The sequence below is a fragment of the Lipotes vexillifer genome, unplaced genomic scaffold (genome assembly GCF_000442215.2).
Source record: "Lipotes vexillifer unplaced genomic scaffold, Lipotes_vexillifer_v1.1 scaffold113, whole genome shotgun sequence".
Lineage (NCBI taxonomy): Eukaryota > Metazoa > Chordata > Mammalia > Artiodactyla > Lipotidae > Lipotes > Lipotes vexillifer.
In genome coordinates this window covers 1,006,362-1,027,298 of record NW_006792514.1, presented here as the reverse complement: position 1 = coordinate 1,027,298, position 20,937 = coordinate 1,006,362, and the positions used below count along the sequence as shown (strand labels likewise).

At 38.7% G+C, this 20,937-nt stretch overlaps 1 protein-coding gene across 1 annotated transcript in view; it reads left to right on the top strand.

Moving 5' to 3' along the window:
- Positions 1-8,980: 8,980 nt before the first annotated feature.
- The window catches only part of CCDC150 (coiled-coil domain containing 150), a 90,749-nt gene continuing 78,792 nt past the window's right edge, over positions 8,981-20,937 (top strand). Inside the window, 6 exon segments of the mRNA XM_007465706.1 lie at positions 8,981-9,004; positions 14,604-14,767; positions 16,664-16,842; positions 16,845-16,883; positions 17,005-17,183; positions 18,982-19,050. Of these exon segments, the coding sequence (XP_007465768.1) occupies positions 8,981-9,004; positions 14,604-14,767; positions 16,664-16,842; positions 16,845-16,883; positions 17,005-17,183; positions 18,982-19,050 (654 nt within the window).

Sequence of the window (20,937 nt, the reverse complement as noted above, 5' to 3'; positions counted from 1 at the left end):
CCAGAAGAGAAATAGTTCTACTTTGTCATATAATCTTATTAAATAATGTCTTATAAAGATTTAACCTTTTACCATTTGATCATTGTTTCACCGAGATATCCAAGTGATACCTTGGTCTCGATTTGAATGTTTTTAGTGGAATACATATATTTATATTTTGTAGGGATTATCACTATTGTAACAAGGTGTCATCTCTGTCCAAATATAATTATGAGAGGTCTATAAAGGAATCATAGAACCTTAGCAGTAATGGAACAGATTCAGAGAAATAAGACCTATAAATTGGCTGTTTAGAATTCAATGTCTGGGTAAAACATTATTTTGATTTCCACCTTTTTCACCCACCTGAAATTTCCTATATTTTAGATGAGACACATTCCTGTTGTAATACTGACCTGTAACTTATTCCAGAGCCTTGTGTTTTGAAGGGCTAAGTTAATCTTTGATTATTAAAAATAGGAGCATTCTTATTATTTATAGGAACACTTATCTGAATTCATTACTTACATTTAACTTATCAGACCAGTTCTTTAAGAACCTTTTTTCATTCCATAAATAAAAATTTTATTCTATTCATATGATTTATTGACTCATGGAACTGAAGGATGTACTGAATACACAATAATGCAGCTAAATTTCAGAAACAACTGAACTAAGGTCCTTGCTGCAGTTATAACATTTCACCCATTGAATTCTAAACAACCACTTTATAAATTTTATTTCTCAGCAGTTTTCCCATTACTGTGCAGTTTCTCTTGGCCAAAAATTATGTGGAAAAGACTCTGGCTGTGCTGGAGACATATATACAGAACAATGTATGAAAATGGAAATCCTCACAGTAACTATGGAGATGAGGCACAGGTTCTGAGGAAAAGGAATAGCGCTGAGGAAACCCTCAGTGATGCCCTCTACAGGACCTCAATGATGTCCCTTTCTTTTCTCCCGATTTTCTACAGTAAGTTGCAGTTTACTCTTTCTTCATATGTAAGATGCTTCAAATTAATCAAAACAGGCAAAGAAAGATATAAATAATGAGAACAATATAACCAAGTCTGAGATAATAATATTCATGTCACCAAACCTGCAGATTAGGAATACAGAGCAAACTAATCATTCAATTCTGATACATATGTTGTAGACTTTCAGAGTTGGATATATAATGATTATCCCATTTTCTCCAGTGAAACTCAGGTAATCACCAATGCTAACTAATCGACTGATTCATTCGTTTATTCAACAGCATACACTGAGATCTTACTTTATGCCAGATATTTAAAGAAGTACATTTATTTTATTTTTAATAGGTTATACATTCAAATGATTAAAAATGAAAATAATACTAAAAGGTATACACTGTAAAATTTTATTCCCACAGAGGTTCCCAGCTACCATTTTCCCCATCCCACATATCCTATAGGTAGGGTGACCATACACCCTGGTTTTCCTGGAACATTTCCAGTTTGTGCTTTTTGTCTTGGTTTAATTATTAATAGTGCCCCCTTTTTATTCTTGAAAATGTTCTGGTTTAAATAATAAACATGAGAGAAAAAACTCAATAAATTTGAAAACAGAAAATCAATAGAGAGAATCAATGAAACCAAAGCTTGTTCTTTGAAAAAAAAATCAATAAAATTGATAAACCTCTAGCCATACTGACCAAGAAAACAAAGACAGAAGACAAAAATTGCCAATATTAGGAATGAAAGAGGAACTATCAAAACAGATCCCATAGAGAATAAAAGGATAATAAAAGAAGACTGCAAACAACTCTATGCCTATAAATCAACTCAGATAAAAGAGACCAATTATTAAAAGACAAAAATTACTTAAACTCACTAAAAAACACTGCAATATCAAAAACAAAACAAAACAAAACAAAAAACCTAGTCCTATAGCTATTAAAGAAACTGAATTTGTAGTTCAAAACCTTTCAACAGAGAAAACTCCAGGCCCAATGTTCACTGGCAAATTCTAAAAAACACTTAAGGAAGAAATAATATCAATTCTAAATAATCCCTTTCAGAAAATATAAGAAGAGGAAACACTTCTCATGTATTTTATACTGCTAGGATTATCCTAATATCACAATCAAACACATTATAATAAACTGAAAATAAATACCAGTATCCCCCCACAAATACAGATACAAAAATCCTCAATAAACTATTAGCAATAAGATACAGTACATATATAAATGGAATATTACTCAGCCATAAAAACGAATGAAATAATGCCATTTGCAGCAACCTGTATGGGCCTAAAGATTATCATACTAAGTGAAGTAAGTCATACAGAGAAAGACAAATATCATATGACATCACTTATATGCGGAATCTGAAAAGATGATACAAATGAACTTATTTACAAAACAGAAACACTCACAGACTTAGAAAACAAACTTATGGTTACCAAAGGGAAGGGGTTGCAGGGAGGGATAAATTAGGAGGTTGGGATTAACATAGACACACTACTATATATAAAATAGATAATCAATAAGGACCTACTGTATAGCACAGGGAACTCTACTCAATATTCTATAATAACCTATATGGGGAAAGAATCTGAAAAAGAACAAATATATGTATATGTATAACTGAATCACTTTGTGTACACCTGAAAGTAACACAACATTGTAAATCAACTATAGTCCAATATAAAATAAAAATTAAAGGAAAACTATTAGCAAATCAAATCTAGGCATATATAACAAAAATAATACAGAATGACCAAGTCGGGCAAAACCTAGGAATACAAGGTTGGTTCAACTTTTGAAAACTCAGTGTAATTCACCAGATTACCAGATAAAGAAGAAACAAAACAAAACAAAACATGATTATCTCAATAGCATTTGACAAAATTCAACACCTCTTCATAATAAAAACTCTCAACAAACTAGAAGTGGAAGGGAAATTCCTTAACCTGATAAAGGATAACCATAAAAAACCTACAACTAATATCAAACTTAATGGGAACATGGTAAAGATAATCTCCTTTCACCACTCCTACTCAACACCACAGTGAAAGTCCTAGCCAGTGCAACAAGGTTAGAAAAATAAAGTCATTTCAGATTGTAAGGGGGGAAAATACTCTATTTAAAGATGACTGGATTTTTACATAGAAAATCCCCCCAAATATAGCAAAAACAGTTCCTAAAACTAGTAAGTGAATTTACCAAAGTCACAGGATAAGAGATAAATACAAAAGTCAATTACATTTCTATAAACTAACTTGGATTAAAAAATTTTTTAAACAATATTTACAATAGCACCCCCCAAAAAGAAAACATAGATATAAATCAAACTATGAATAGGATCTATATGCTGAAAACTACAAAATACAGATAAAATAAATCAAAGACTTAAATAAGTAGAGAGATATATCATGTTCGTGGATTGATAGACTCAATAATACTAATCCTAAATTCTCCCCAACTTGATATACAGATTCAGCATATTCCCCATCAAAACCTTAGCAGAATTTTTTGTAGGTATCAACAAGTTGATTTTTAAATTTCTAGGGAAAGGCAAAAGAATTAGAATAGCCAAAATAAAGTTGAAAAAGAAGAACAGAGTTGGAAGACTACGCTTTCTGATTTCAAGAAATACTGTAATCTACACTAACCAAAGACAGTGTTGCACTAGAAGAAAGGATGGATAATCTTTCCAACAATAGTGCTAGAATAATTGGATGTCCATAACCAAAAACAAAACAACTTATACCTCATACCTTATTTTAAAAAATAACTCTAGATCATAGACGTAAAGGTAAAACACAAAATGGTACAACTTCCAGAAGAAATAATAAGAAAAAATCTGCATGACCTAGGGTTAGGCAAGGAAATTTTAGGTATGACACCTAAAGAGCAAAACATAAAAGAAAAAAAAACTGGTAAGTTGGTTCTATCAAAATTAAAAACTTTTGCTCTGCAAAACACTGTCCAGAGAATGAAAAGACAAGCCACAGACTAAGAGAAAATGTTGTCAAATCACATTTTGATAAAGGACTTGTATCTCAAAAAGTTTATCAGGAAAAGACCACCCCATTTTTAAAATGGGCAAAAGGTATGAACAGACACTTTATTATAAAAGATACATTCATGTAAAATAAGCAATATGAAAATATGTTCAACATCATTAGTCACTGAGGAGATGTGAATTAAGCCACAAGATATCACTACACACTTACTAGAATGGTTAAAGAAAAAAAAATACTGACACTATCAAGTGTGGACAAGGATGAGAAGCAACTGGGAATGCCATCCATTGTTGATGTATATGCAAGATGGTAGAGCCACTGTGGAAAGCAGTTTGGCAGTGTCTTACAAATTTAAACATATACCTACTATATAATCCAGCAATTCCACTCCTAAGTGTTTAATCCAAGAGAAATGAAAAATTTATTTTTACACAAAAACTTCTATGCAAATATTTATAGAAGCTTTATTAACAACCACCCCCCCAAACTGGAAACAACTGAGATGTCCTTCAACCAGTGAATGAATAAGCAAACTGATATATCAATACAGTGGAATGCTAGTCAGCTATAAAAATGAATTATTGGGGCTTCCCAGGTGGCGCAGTGGTTGAGAGTCCGCCTGCCGATGCAGGGGACGCGGGTTCGTGCCCCGGTCCGGGAAGATCCCACATGCCGCGGAACGGCTGGGCCCGTGAGCCATGGCCGCTGAGCCTGCGCGTCCTGAGCCTGTGCTCCGCAACAGGGGAGGCCACGACAGTGAGAGGCCCGTGTACCGCAAAAAAAATGAATTATTGATTCATGCAACAACATGGATAAATCTTAAATGCATTTGCTAAATGAAAGAGGTCAGACCCAAAGGGTATGACTGCATTAACATGACATTTTGGAAAAGCAAAATTATGGGTATGGAAAACATGCCAGTTGTCAGAGGCTGGGAGGTGGTGGGGAGGGACTGACTATTAAGGGGTAGAATGATGGAATTTTGAGGGTGAGGAAACTTCTATATACAACTGTGGTGGGAGATAGAAAACTCTAACAATTTGTTGAAACTCATTGAACTGTACACCACAAATAGTACATTTTACCATATGGAAATTAGATAAAACCAACAAGGATTTGGACAGAACACAAGCTGGAATGCAGACTGGGACATATAAATCTAACTGTATTACAAATAAATCAAATAGCCACCCTGAATCAGGTGGAGAAGAAAGGAGTGACCCAAGTAACTTTGGAAAATGGTGTTTGGACTGGGTGCTATAAGGCTAAAGACAATAAGATCTATGCCCAAGCAACATGCTCTAGTTTTAAATGTGTTTCTTATCCGGTATGGATTAGCAATTTTTAAAACTGCTTTATATGTGCACTAGGGTTGAACAAACAAGTAGATGTATTGTGGATAATGAGAGCCAGGTTTCCCACAGTCACAGAAAGAAGTTAAAATAAAAGGGCAAAAGTTAGAATAAACTGTGGTGCTGGATTTGAGTGGGAATATCGGTATGAACTCATGTCTTGTTTACATGTCCACACATTTACATACATGTAAAACATATATATACACAGATAGATACAGAAATATAGATATATTAATGTATATGCATGGGGTGGTATTTATACATATATTTCCTACCTATGTCTTCTGAGAGGAACTAGAAGCAGTGATAGCCTAGCATTCAGATTTTAAATACCATTCTTTAATAAAAAGAAACAGGGCTCCTTGCAGAAGTGGTTGAATCTAGGGCTGGGCCAGGAAAATACAAGATGAGCCTGGAAATCTTGCAATGATAGAAAGTAGGGTAGTGCTTAAAGAAAAAAAAAAATGAGACACAGTGGCTCCTTAATGGTCTCTGAATGGCCAAAGCTGGAACGATTTCAGCAATAAAAGAATAATGGTATTGAATTATAACCCAAAGAATAAAATAAATATCCATAAGCTCATACTGATGTAAATAACTGAATAAATAAATAAATGGGAGAAAACATACAACTCCTCTCTACAAAAGAACTCCAAGTAGTAAATGAGGAAAATAGAAAGCCACCATTAACACACCATAAAAGCTGTTAGCAAGAAAAACCAGCTAAATTTAGTGGGTGAAAGTTTAAGGAGAAACAGGATATTTGCACAGGCTTGAAGTGTCTCTCCCCAAATACTTATTAGTTACAGAGAAGAACACAGTAAGATTACTGGAGAAGTCTAACAGGGATCACCATAAGCAAGAGATGAATATTAACTTAAACAGTAATAAGGCAGGCATATCATGTACCCCCGAATATGAGGCACCATGAAGTACACAATATCACTTCTGTGGTATTTTTCCCACATTGCATAACCTCGATCTAGTCATGAGAAATCATGACAAACCCAAATTGAGGGACATTTTACAAAATAACTGACCAGTAGTCTTCAAAGATCCTAAGGTCATGAAAGACAAAGGCTGAGGAAGGAGACAGGACAAGTAAATGCAATGTAGGATCCTGGATTGCATCCTGAAACAGAAAAAAGACATTAGTGGGTAAACTGATGAAATCTAAATGAAGTTTGTTGTTTCATTAACTGTATCATACCAGTACTAATTTCTTAGTTTTGATCACTGTACCATGATTATATAAGATTAGTCAGGAGAGTGAGACATAGCCTCTGTAGAAGCATTCAAAATTTATTCATTAATTCATTCACTAAACAACAACTTACCAAGCCTCTACTGTCTGCCAGGCCTTGTGCTTGCTGCTGAAAATTTAAAAATCAAAATAAAGAGAACAAAGGTCCTGTCATCAAGTAGCTTACAGCCTAATCAAGGGGAGGTAAGGCACACTGACAATTATGCTGTACACTAAATACTTTGGGAGGGAACAGAATGGCTCTGCAGAAGAGGTTACATTTCCATTGAAGTCACCAAACTGATAAGAGGGAGGGCATGCCTGGCGGAGGGTGCAGAGCCTGCAAGAACAAAGACGTGCCTGTAGGCTTGAATTCAAGGTTCCCTTGGGGGGCCAGATGCAGATGAGGCTGGTGGATTAGGCTGAAGCCATTAGAAATTTGGGCTTCATACTGTTCAATGGAAAACTAAAAGTTCAAGTGGGGAACTATTAAATGTTTTTAAGCAAAGGAATAAGATAATCAGATTTACTTTCTCAAAAGATCATTTTAGTAGCTATATGAAGGATGCTTTGGGAAGAGTGATCAGAAAACCAGTTAGAAGGCTATCATAGTAGTCATGAGAGAGGATGGTCCTCATGGAATCCCTAGGATTTCCATGGCTGAAAAGACCTTGTTTTTGAGTGGGGTCAACAAGTGTGAAACTATTTATCAATTGAAAATCAAGAGGGAAATCAGAAAAAAAAAATCAATACGTTCAGGCACTTAGAATAAAAACAGACTTTTAATATAGTAAATTCTCAGGTGTCCAGAAACCCCTTCTCTAACAGATGAATTTATTGACGACTTCAGATTCTTTAACTCTGTAATTGCCTGACTTAAGTTCTAATGTGGTTTACCAAATGGTAGACAGAGGAAAATAAATTAAAAACACTAAATTTAATCAATTTGGCTCCCTGACTGCTGTTTAATATGGAGAGTCAAGGAGAAGGTGAAAACTCTCATTACACTGAAGTGTGCAGATTATCTACCGAGTGCATACACATATCCCCCACCTTCATCCATAAATCGGAGGTCACTGCAAGAGAAAACCTACGAGTAATTGGCTCTTTGTATTGACGCTCTAAAATACTCTCCCACTTTTCATATTAAAAGCTTTATTTGGCCCCTTCACCTGAATAACGTTTGCGGTGCTCATTTCTCCTTCACCGGATGGCCCTACAGTTTGATGAATATGCCTTACAGCTGTGGTTTGGACATTCTCTCCATATCACGTGAGTCTCGTCTATCAGAATAAGAATTGCCAGATCAATTCAGCCAGCCACTCGCTAAGCAAAGGACTCATCTCGGATCTGAGGGCTAAAGTTATTCTCAGCTGCAACCCCAGAGAGACGAGAAGAATACATTAATTGCCCTGGTGCTGGTAAAAGGTGTTCTGTCCAGCTACCTAAATCAAAGCCGTGTTGCCTTTTCACTGTAGAAGACTTCCCGGTAAGTGTGAATTCCCAGTCTTACGGCAAAACTCAGAAACGACTGCAGTTTTATTCTCGGTGCTCTCTCTCGTTTCGCAGCTACTTACAGTCGAACTGAGAAATACCTACTCACCTGTAGACAAAGCAAGAAATAAATTATGCTGAAGAGACAAAAACCAGGGAGCAGACATGTGTTTTACTCTCGGTCTGGCCATGATGAACGAGGATGAAGAGGGGCTTGTTTTTTTCTTCAATGAGAGGAATGTTTGAGCTCGGTATTTTTACCAGTTTTTATGCTCATTAACAAAATCTTATTTTCCTGTCGTTCATAAGTTACTTGATACTTTCATCCTTCTAAAACTAAAAACATTTTCTTCTCTTGGACTCTGACTGGCTGCAGGGTATGTGTCAAATGACCCAAACGCCGCACGCTCACCGGCCTGGGATGGGTAATTCCGCAAAGCGGACGCCGCAGGACCTCCGGGACGTGAGCGGGCTGAAACTACCTATCCCGGCGTGACCCGCTCGCGAGCTCAATGGAGATCTGTAGTCGTCCGGGTCACGGGGCTGCGCGTTCCGTGCGCGCCTCCGGATAGCGGCCTGGGTGCCGCCCGGGGCGGAGGGCCCTTCAGGGCCGGGAAAACTGCGATTCCCGGCATGCCCTGCCACGGGTGCGCCTGCGTACGGGAGCTACCGCGCCGGAGAGCGGGTAGGTTTAAAGCGCTGTCTTAGTTCCATAGAAACCAGCCCACCTGCAGCCGGACAGAGCCACAGGCGGACAGGTGGACTGTGGGGTGAGGCTGCGGGACCCTGGGAGGTCCGGAGTCCGCGGGGGCGGGTCGGCGGTTCAGATAAGGTCCCAGTCATCGCTCCCTGCCGCCCTCTCCCCTAGCTGGCGGAGTTTACACTTGCCCTCTGGACCTCAGGACCCTGAATTATGGCGCTTCTGCGCTGGATGCCGGTGAAAACCGTTTAGGAGCGAGGTTTGCATTGACCTGGCTCCAGCGGGGGAAGGATAGCCACCAGAGAGGGCCGCGCATAAGCCCCAGTCCGACTTTTCTTTATTTATATGTTAGGTTGGCGTTATAGATTCCTGGGAAAGCCATTTCGTTTTCTGGTTTTGCCACCGGTTATCTACCCTGGCCCACTCGTTAGAATGCAGGTGTCAGGAATTTACATTCGTTCATTGCTGTTTCCCCAGCTCCTACCAATTAGGCTGGAGCAAAGTTAAATTTTTGTTGAACTATACCGCTGTTTGCCACCCACAATGTCCCATGTACTGTCTGGGCTCTGAAGATAGAAAATGATTAAGAATCTGACCTTACTGAGGTGAAGCTCGGGTTAGGTCTGGCTTGAATGCTCCACACTGATTTTGGAGCGCCCAGGACTAGGTCCTTGAATCTTTTCTGTTCTCTGTTATCCAGTCTCCACGGCTTTAAAAGCCATGTATATATTGACAACTTCAGAATTTATATCCCTTATTTGGAGTCAGGGGAGAAAGGTCCACTGAGTACAAATGGAGTACAAGTTGCCCACATATTTTCAATAAGATGCAGATTCCCACCTAAAATTTTTTCATGTAATTGTCGAAATGTCATAGTTTTGCTGTTATTTCCCCAAGGTACCCAAAATAGATATAAAATGCTTACATAACCTTACAGGGTATGTGTGCGCATTCAGCCATAAAAACAAGATGGAAAACAACACAAATTAAATTGCTTCATTTTCTCAGAAAAGAGAAAGTAAGTCTATTTATGTTTAGGTAAGAATTTGATTGGCATCATCACTCACACCCACCTGAACCTGATCTATACTGGAGCGTCTCAGGCTTCTGGAGAGAAAAAATACTCTCAAACAAAAAAGAATAAACTTGGCCCCCAGCCTCTGAGGGAGAGGAGGTTTATAGAAAATTCATCCTAAGGAGGGAGAGATCGAGGTGCCTGGGACACTGACTGATGGTGTTCACTGGTGATAAGTACAATGGAGAAAAAGTAGGAAAGAGGATGGGAGGGAGGCTGTGGTGCAGGCTTCCATTTTAAACAGAGGGGTCAAAGGAAACCTCACTGAGATGATATTTAAGCAAAGACCTGTGAAGGAGGTACAGGAGTGACATCTGGATGGGACAGAAAGGTCCAGAAAGAGTGAACAGAGAGTGCAAAGACCCTAAGTGAGAAGGCCTGATGGGTCCACGAACAGTAAGGAGGTCAGTTTGACTGGAAAGCACAAAGTGAAGGAGAGAATAGTGGGAGATAAGGTCAGAGAGTAATAACAGGACAGGTTACTTAGAACGTTAAAGGCTATTGTAAAGGTCTGCCTTTACTTTCAGAGCTATTGGAAGGTTTAGAGTGGAGAAATGTTGTGATCTACCTTAACTTTTAACTGGATCAATCTGCCTAGATGGTAGCCAGGCAGAGACGGTAGAAAGACAACAGCAAAGTAGGAAGACCAGTTGTAAAGCTACTACGATAACCCAGGGGAGATGCCGCTGGCTAGCACGAGGGTGCTAGCAACGGAACAGTAAGAAGTGGTCAGAGTCCAGACATATTTTAAAGATAGGTTTGGTTGATAGATTAGATGAGAAAGGATGCATTGGAAGCACGGTGTTGCCATTAACTGAGACAAAGAAAGCCTATTAGGAAGAACAGGTTTCAGGGGGAAAGATCAGGAGTTGTTTTGGAAATGTTAAATTTAAAACAGGAAAGATGCCCAATACCTGACTGAACTTGTCCACCAAAAATGAACTTTTATATTTGTGTTAGTATTATGTATCTGACTTCTGACATAAATTAATTGGACAGTCCTTTATATTATAACCAGCTCCCTGGGCCTAACAAGTTGCCACAGAAATTGCCCTCCCCGCCCACCTCCAGCACCGCTTGTCATTTTCTTTACCTCCTCCTTCTTCCCACCTCTCTACCAACTATTATCTGGAACTACTATGTATTCCAGGACTGCTTTTGTTGCAAGCAACAGGAAAGTGTGACTAAACAAAAGTTTATATTTCTCACATAAGCAAAGTTTGGAGGTTACTAGTAAGTCAGCTTAGTCTGAGCTTCTCCGGCCTTTTCCTTGTTTCTCAGATGCTGGTGATCCCAGACTCTTTGTTTACATTTAACAGTGAGGTACTGCATGGCTGACTTAAAGAGAGCCCTCAGAGCTCCGGGCATCATACAGGGGAAGGAAAGGACAGGTGCCATCATTTCTGTTCTTTTTATCAGAAAAAAAAAAGTCTTCCCAGAAGCTTCTTGCAAACTTCTGCCTAAAGTCTCACTGGCCAGGATATGTCACATGGATATGCCAGCTGTAAGGGAGGGTGGAGACATGAACTTTTCAACTTCTTTTGGAGGGAGGACAAAGGAGCCAACTGCCTGTCACAAACCCCATTAAACACCCTTTCCGGGCTTCCCTGGTGGCGCAGTGGTTGAGAGTCTGCCTGCCGATGCAGGGGATACGGGTTCGTGCCCCGGTCTGGGAAGATCCCACATGCCGTGGAGCGGCTGGGCCCGTGAGCCATGGCCGCTGGGCCTGCTCGTCCGGAGCCTGTGCTCCACAATGGGAGAGGCCACAACAGTGAGAGGCCCACATACCGCAAAAAAAAAAAAAAAAAAAAACACCCTTTCCGTAATTTTTCTCCCAACCCCAGGCCTGGTTTATTTCTATGTTGGCGGTAGCCAGACAGCAGGTGACAGAAAATGGAATGGAGGGTAAACCCGTCTGGTGTTTCTTCACTGTTACCTCTCTATTTTCTTCCCACGCCACACTATTGGTGGTTCCCCCAACCCTAGCCCTGGTTTCATGGCGGTAGAACCAGCCCTAAGGTTTGTCTTTGAGGTTTTTCTTTCTATTACCTGAGGGACATTATCCTGGCCCATGTGGTAACCTGAGCAGGAAACTCCAAACCTGGCTTTTTTCAGAAATGTAGATGAACCTTCATATCTTTGTGTATCCAGAGACTCTATTAATATCTGTGTCTACTTTTGTCATTCCCTTCAAGAATGAATTGAAAGCATGAAAAGCAGTTAATAGAAGAGAACTTCTTTACCCCCTGTCCTTAAGCTGATTGTTAACAGAAAATCTAAAGAATTCAAAAAGGTTATGTGTGTCAGAAATGCATTCTGTTTTATAGAGGAGCACAAAGGAGAGACATCTTGGTCAGGAGCATAAAATAAGAATAAAAAGAAAATGTGTACCGTTTGACCTACATCATTCCATTTCCCCTATCTTCCAGCCCCTGGCAACCACCATTCTATTCTCTGTTTCTATGAAATCAGATTTTTTTGTTTGTTTGGTTTTTAGAGTCCATATATAAGTGATACCACACTATTTTTTCTCTGTCCAGCTTATTTCACTTAGCATAATGCCCTCCAGGTTTATCCTGCAAATGGCAGGATTTCCTCTCATGTGGCTGAATAACATTCCATATATATATATATATATATATATATATACATATATATATATATATAAATCACATCTTTATCTGTTCTTCCACTGAAGGACGTTTAGGTTGTTTCCATCTCTTGGCTATTGTGAATAATGGTGCAGTGAACGTGGATATGCGGATATCTCAAGATACTGATTTTAGTTCCTTCAGATATATACCCAGGAGTGGGGCTGCTGGATCATATGGTAGTTCAAATTTTAATTTTTTGAGGACCCTCCATACTGTCTTCCATTATGGCTGTACCAGTTTACATTCCCACCAACAGTACATAAGGTTCCCTTTTCTCCACATCCTTGTCAACGTTTGTTATCTCTTGTCTTTTTAAAACTAGCCATTCTAACATGTGTGAGCTGCTATCTTGTGATTTCGATTTGCATTTCCCTGATGATTTGTGATGTTGAGCATCTTTTCATGTACCTGTTGGCCACCTGTATATTTTCTTTAGAAAAATGTCTATTCAGGCCCTCTGCCCATTTTTTAATTGGATTATTTCTTCCTTTGCTACTGAGTTCTTTATATATTTTGGATACTAACCATTATTAGATATATGGTTTGCAAATATTTTCTCTCATTCTGTAGGTTGCCTTTTCAAATAAGACATTCTGAGGATCAAGTGTATAACATGGTGACTATAGTTAATAATATGGTATTGTATACTTGAAAGTTGCTGAGAGTAGATCTTTAAGTATTCTTACCACAAAGAAAAAAAGTTACTTATGTTAACTATGTGAGGTTGTTAATTATGTGGATGTGTTAATTATTTTGATCTTGGTAACCATTCTGCAAGGTGTATGTATATAAAATCATCATGTTGTACACTTTAAATGTATACAATTATATTTGTCAACTATTCCTCAGTAAAGTATTTGTTTGTTTGTTTGGGGTTTGTTTTGTTTTGTTTTAAGTAAAAAGAGAGAAACAGGCCATTCTCTGGGACCTGTGGGGGAAAGATAGAAGGTGGTTAAAGAGCTGTCCTCAGTGGCTGTAACAGTGTTACATTGGCAAGAAGCTTAGCCTTTACGCTGGTGCCCCCTTAAATCCTGCCACCAGTTTTAAGACTTCTTTAATTCCTTCCCTGGGTCCTGGGGACCACCTTCAGTGACTTGAACCTGAGGGAGTCCCCACTTCCATTGCCTGGGATACCTCGGGGAGGTATCTAATCACACAGCAAGTGGGAGAGAAAGGTGTATTACGAATATCCCAAGTGGGGCCTTTGTGAACACATTCCCACACATACACTATTGCTAGTAATGCTTAAGGTTTATGGTTTGATTAGTATAGAAATGTCTATACAGGATAGAGTTGCAGGAAAATGTCCTTAAAGTTTCCACCAATGATCTTGTCATTGAACTTTGGGCACATGATTCGTTTAAATGTTGGGACTGCTTATAAGCTGATTCTGCTTCTGTCACTAATACCTGAAAGAGTAGTCTCACTACTCCCATTTACTCTCATGTGGTCTTGCGGGAGGAGTCTGGAAATTTGATGTCAGTAGGTGTAAAATAGTCTTTGCTATGAAGTTATGTTTGCAAGTTATTTTTAAAAGTCACTGCTTCAAGGTAGTTGGTAAATCTATTTTATGACAACTGCTCGGAGATCCAAGTACTATAGAGTGTTGTTTTGTTTTGTTTTCAGAAAGGTTGGATGGGAATATGTTAAAATGAAAATGGCTAGCAATGAAAAGAGGTAATAACTCCTTCAGCCAAGTCATAGGTCCTAGTGTATGTCTAATCGTAGCAGACAGGATAGACTAGATTGTGCTGCAGTAACAAACTACCTAACGATCTGCGGCTTATAACAACATTAGTTTCTTGCTCACTCACACTGTATGTCATGGATGGGCCATGGCTCTGCTCATGTAATCTTTACTCTGGGATCTTGGCACATGGAGCAGGCCCTATCTGGGATGTTGCTCATCGCATGGAGAAGGGAAAAGAGATGATGAATGACAAGTTGGCTCTTAAAGCTTCTACCCACATTTAATTGACCAAAGCAGGACACATGGCCATTTCCAAGCTCAACAGGGCAGGGATGTATAATCCTCCACAGGAAGGGGCAGTGGCTATTTTGAACAATAATAGAACCGACTACACTAATACTGTGACTTTAATCTCAGGTGCATATGGAAACTGCAATGTCCAGACCATACCTCTCTCCAGCCCATATCAATGCTACAGCTTCTGAAACATTCACGGTACTTCAGCAAAGGGTGAGAATAGTTGAGGTACAGACCAGTTCTCTGAGGGATGACCTAATACTGTTGGACTTTGGTGAAAAAAGGTAACAAATTAAAAAATTGTGTCACAATATCTTTGTAGGTTGAAGAATTTTGCCTCACTGGTTACTAATAAGGAGTCACAGTGTGGGTGGTTTGGCAAGTGAAATAGGTACTTAGAAAAGAATTGAGAAATAACATTAGAATATTAATTAGAAAATATTTGCAAGATAAAGAGTTGTCCTCCTGTAATGGAGCTACTACCACTATTCTAAACAGATTTTTAAAGTGTGTTAATTAGGTGCACAAACTTCGATATCCTATTCTCCCTCAATACTTGATTAAAAACAAATGTAGGGCTTCCCTGGTGGCGCAGTGGTTGAGAGTCCGCCTGCCGATGCAGGGGACACGGGGTTCATGCCCCGGTCTGGGAAGATACCACATGCCGCAGAGCGGCTGGGCCCGTGAGCCATGGCCGCTAAGCCTGCGCATCCGGAGCCTGTGCTCTGCAACGGGAGGGGCCACAACAGTGGGAGGCCAAAAAAAAAAAAAAAAAAAAAAAAAAATGTAATTTTTTATATAATTAGAAAAAAAATTTTGGTCCTTTTTTAAAAATAAAAATAGACTTTGATATTAGTTAAGGTGAACATCTACAACTTGATTCATGCATTAATATGGTCTCTATTTTCTTTCTCCAGATTTATTGTAAATTAAAAGAGAGGTTATAAGTCTTAAAAAAAAATTCATAGTTTAGAATGAAGTACTCAAAAGAAGAACTGTGTTTTTCCTTTGTGCTCCTGAAGAAGTTATTGCCATTAAAAGTTAGATTGTCAAAGGCCTTGAGGAATCTGCGTGCTTAAGTGGCCAATGTTGAATTTACTGGTGTCATTTTCTTTAAAATTACGTATGTATTTCCTGAATGTCTCTTACGAAGACCTAAAATTAGTATAGTTGGTATTATAGCACACATAGAATAAATAACTCTTCAGCAAAGATTAAATATGTACCAGTGTTGAGTATGTTAGAACAAAATGGGAATGTTTATTATCACCTTGTTTAAAACTTTTCTAAAAAGGATGTGAAATACTGCCTCCATGCTAACTTTAATTCTTAGTTTACCATTATAGAATTAGCATTTAACATGTTTTATATATCACTTGCTTTTACATACAAAATAAGTTTACAGGGCTTCCCTGGTGGCGCAGTGGTTGAGAATCTGCCTGCCAATGCAGACGACACAGGTTCGAGCCCTGGTCTGGGAAGATCCCACATGCCATGGAGCAACTGGGCCCGTGAGCCACAATTACTGAGCCTGCGCGTCTGGAGCCTGTGCTCCGCAACAACAGAGGCCGCGATAGTGAGAGGCCTGCGCACCGCGATGAAGAGTGACCCCCACTTGCCACAACTAGAGAAAGCCCATGCACAGAAATGAAGACCCAACACAGCCATAAATAAATAAATAAATAAATACATTGTGTATTATTAAAAAAATAAAAAATAAAAAAATAAGTTTACAGAAAATTCCAATTAAAATAACCATTAAAAAATCAGTGGTCTTGGGCCTCCCTGGTGGCTCAGTGGTTGAGAGTCCGCCTGCCGATGCAGGGGACACGGGTTCGTGCCCCGGTCTGGGAAGATCCCACATGCCGCAGAGCGGCTGGGCCCATGAGCCATGGCCGTTGAGCCTGCGCGTCTGGAGCCTGTGCTGCGCAACGGGAGAGGCCACAACAGTGAGAGGCCCGCGTACCGCAAAAAAAAAAAAAAAAAAAAATCAGTGGTCTTTACCCATCCCACATTGGTCTCATCCTCTTTACCTAATAGTGCTCTTTATGTTTAAATTTGCAGAGGCTATCAGATACTGGTTAACTAAGGAATATAGTTTTTATACGCAGTAGAAATGTTACATTGATTCGATGGTTGGGATTACCCTATAATATTGTTATATTGGGATCTTTGTCCAGAGGCCACTTGCAAACTCCAAAATGTTTAGAAGAGCCTGTGAGCCAGAACATCATTAGCCCTATCCAGAATGAAATAATTTGTTCAGGAAAAACAGATATTTTATGGAAGAACTGTGAGTTTCTGGTAAATCGAATGTGCCGTCTCGAAAGCCTCATCCAGTCCTTGAAGATGAACATCTTCGTCTGCAAACTGCAAAAGATTTGAACCCACAGAAAACAGGTATAGAGAGAAGAGAATCATCATAAATTCGGTCCTGTGTGGGTGCTTGATGAGTTCATGATTCTTTTCTTTTCCTGACCTTCTTTAATCTGCTTGATGACCCTCCTGTCCTGTCTGATAGATTTTCTAAAGGAAAGACTGAATACAATACAGGAGGAGCGTTCCAGGGATCTGAAGCTATTGTAACTGGAAGTGATGAATTTGTGCCAGCAACTAAGAGATGTAAAAGAGAAAGAAGACAAGGCACAAGATGAGGTGGAAAGGTTGACTGTGACTCTGCAGCTTGCCTCAGAGACAAAGGTTTGAGTCCAGAGTTCTGGAATACAAACTCACTGTTAATGTGTTAGCTGGAGGAGGCAACAGACCCATAAAACTGACTTTTAAAAATAGGTGATGTTGGTGTGAGGATTCTTGACATCTGAAATTTATCTACATCGACAGCCTATAACGTTGTGTGCTGTCAGTAATTGAGTATAGATTCCTACCCTCTACATGTGACTGTGCAGATCCGGAGATATGAGGGAGTCTGTGCTCTTCAAGAGCTTATATGCTAGCTGGGAGAACAAGGCATAGCAGGAGAAACTAAAGAGAGAAAATAAGTGTATAAGAAATATTAAAGGACAGTATAGGACAATAAGCAAATATTGCCAACTAAGTGTTCTGTATTCAGGTGGGTTTGGGAAGGTGCGCATGTCCTGTCTAGAATAGATTAGGCTAGGCTTCAAGGAAGAGACGGGACTTGAGATGAACCTTTAGAAGGCAAAGCAGTGAGGTGAGGACATTTAAAAGACCACACACAGAGGCAGCAAAAAATAAGACTAGGGAAAAAAACTAATGATTTTGTTTTCCCTTCACAGGCCAGGCAGTGTAACAGATGTTATTTTGTTTAAAACATGTTTTGTTTAATCTCTGCAAAACCTCAAGATGTAGGATATTGTTGTCTCTTTTTTTTTTGCGGAACACAGGCCTCTCACTGTTGTGGCCTCTCCCGTTGCGGAGCGCAGGCTCAGCGGCCATAGCTCACGGGCCCAGCCGCTCCGCGGCATGTGGGATCTTCCCGGACCAGGGCACAAACCCGTGTCCCCTGCATCGGCAGGCGGACTCTCAACCACTGCGCCACCAGGGAAGCCCTATTGTCTCTATTTTAATGATAAGTGTACTGGGCTCAGAGAGAAGTCACCTCTCCAAGATCACACTTGCCTGTTTTCTTCCTGTAACTAAGATTTGAACCTAGATCTTTCCCGTGGGTGCAGTTAGGAGGAAATGCATAAACTAGCTGGACAGGAGTGAGGATTTGTTTATGTAAAATAAGTTGGAAATTGGCTAGGGATAACGTCATAGAGGATCTCAAAATCAAGAATAATCAAGTAGCTGGGCTTGATCCTATGGGGAGTGATTAAATTTTTGATAAGAAAGTGACATAATGAAAACAAGAAAACTAATCTAGCAGTAGTGTAGAGTATCAATTATAGAAGAAGAGATTGAAGATAGGAAAACCAATTAGGAATCCATTGCCTTATTTGAGACAGACTTTATTAGGTCTGAACTACGGTTGTGGCATTTTGAGAGGAAAGATATGTTAGAATGTGGTATTGGATAGGGGCTGAAGGTAGAGAATAAGGCAAAGACAGCTTTGAGTTTTTACATCTTAGATTGTAGTGCTATTAATAATAATATAAAAGAGAATGAATAGTTAAAGCTGTGTTTTTCATCCTCAACTCCTAAGCACAGATAATATTTGAGGCTAGAAAAAATGGAGTACTTAAAAAAATAGGAATATACCCTGTAAGAAAAGTGTCTAGCAATTACTAGGTTTTCCTCTGATTATTGAATTTTACATAGGAGGTACATGTGACTAATCATTTTTTAATTATCTGAAAGGGAAAATGATAGAAGTCATGAATCAAAGTAATAAAATAACTTTAAATATCTCATTGTAATAATTACTTTAGACTCATAATAAGAAGTATTTATAACTGTATTCAGAATAGCATTTATAGGTTGCCCCAGAAAAGTCTAGATTTGAACTGTGATATACCATAGACAGTTTCTTCCTATCATTTCAGACTATTTAGAACCTTTTCTCCTTCTGTTTTAGAAGAATGCAGCCATTATTGAAGGGGAACTGAAGACCACAAAACGTAAAATGAACCTTAAAATTCAGGAGGTAAGATAAAAAGGAAGCTGGAAGGTGAAGGGGGCGTTGGAATTGTAGAGGGGAAAGTCAAGGAAGTGGATAGAATGAAAAGAAACCATTGAAGAAGAAAATATGTGGCTGTTTATTAGGAAGATTTTAAAAATATGCCACATGAAGTTATATCTGCCCGTATGTGACATTAAGACTTCCTTTCACCTCAATACTGCCATAAAACCAGAAATAAAAAATAAATGCTCTCTGAGCTGGGAGGGAAACAGTTACCATGAAACTCATGCAGTTGCCCATATACTAGAGTTAAGTGGACATACAAAGATCTTTTACACTAAAGTTGTGTTTAAAATAAAAAGCTTTTAATAAGTCTGCTCATCTAATTTTACCTTAAAACTTTCATTTCAGTCTAAATTTAAGTAGATAACAGATTGGAATTATGGAGTAGGTGGCTGCTAAAAGTTGTTGGACTAAAAATTTGCAGCTGAAAACAGTGGAAGAGTCAGAAGAATTACCAATTCAATACACCTTGACAGTGGCCTAAAAACCTCAATATTCCCTGACAGAATAATAGTTGACATTAGTCCAAATCAAAAGGATCAAGTTATATTTAAAATATCCTGTTATACAAAACAGAGAAATAGATATACTATTTTAAAAATTATGAATTTCAGTGTGTTTAGGGTGGTGAGTGTAGCTATCTGGGACATTCTCTCATATAGAGTATTTTATTTGCCAATAGTTACTGATAAAAGCATGATTGTTCATTGTTAGTTGGAGTATATTGTTTCATGCTTTAAAAAAATATTTTGGCTATTTTAATAGATTCTTTTTAGAGCAGTTTTAAGTTTTTATAAAAATTGCACAGAAACAGAGTTCCCATATATCCTTTCTCCCCACCCCCAGAGCTTCCTCCATTATTCACATTCTGTATTAGTCTGTGATGAACCAGTTTTGATACATGATTACTAAATTCACAGTTTAGATTAAGTTTTACTTTTTGGTCATCACAGTATACAGAATAGTTTCACTGCCCTAAAAATGCCCTGTGCTCTACATACACATCACCCCGTGCCTCCCTCCCCCACCCCTGTCTTTCCCCAAGCCCCTGGCAACCACTGATCTTTTCACTGTCTCTCTAGTTGGAATCATACAGCATGTAGCCTTTTTGGACTGGCTTCTTTCTCTTAGCCTATGCATTTAATCCTCCATGTCTTTTCATGGTTTTATAGCTCATTTCTTTTTATCAATGAACAATAATCCATTGTCTGGATGTACTGTAGTTTATCCATTCACCTACTGAAGGACATCTTAGTTGCTTCCAAGTTTGGCAACTATGAATAAAGCTGCTGTAAACATTCATATGCAGTTTTTTGTATGGACATAAGTTTTCAACTCCTTTGGATAAATACCTAGGAGTACGATTCATACTTACGATAAGCTTATTTTTAGCTTTCTAAGAAATTGCCAACCTGTTGCAGTGGCTATGCCATGTTGTGTTCCCACCAGCAGTGAATGAGAGTTCCTGTTGTTCCACATCCTCACCAGCATTTTGTGTTGTCCATGTTTCCAATTTTTGCCAATTTTATAGGCGTGTGTATAGTATCTTGTTTTAATTTGCAGTTTTCTACGGAGTTGATATTGAGCATCTTTTCATATGTTTATTTGCCATCTGTCTGTCTTCTTTGGTGAGGTATCTTAGATCATTTGCCCACTTTGCAGCTGGGTTTTTTTTCTTATTGTTGAGTTTTTAGAGTTCTTTTTGTATTTTGGATACCAATCCTTTATCCAGTTTGTGTTTTACAAATATTTTCTCCCAATCTGTAGCTTATCTTTTCATTCTCTTAACAGTGTCTTTTGCAGAGCACATGCTTTTAATTTTTTTTTTTTTTTTTTTTTTTCGTGGAT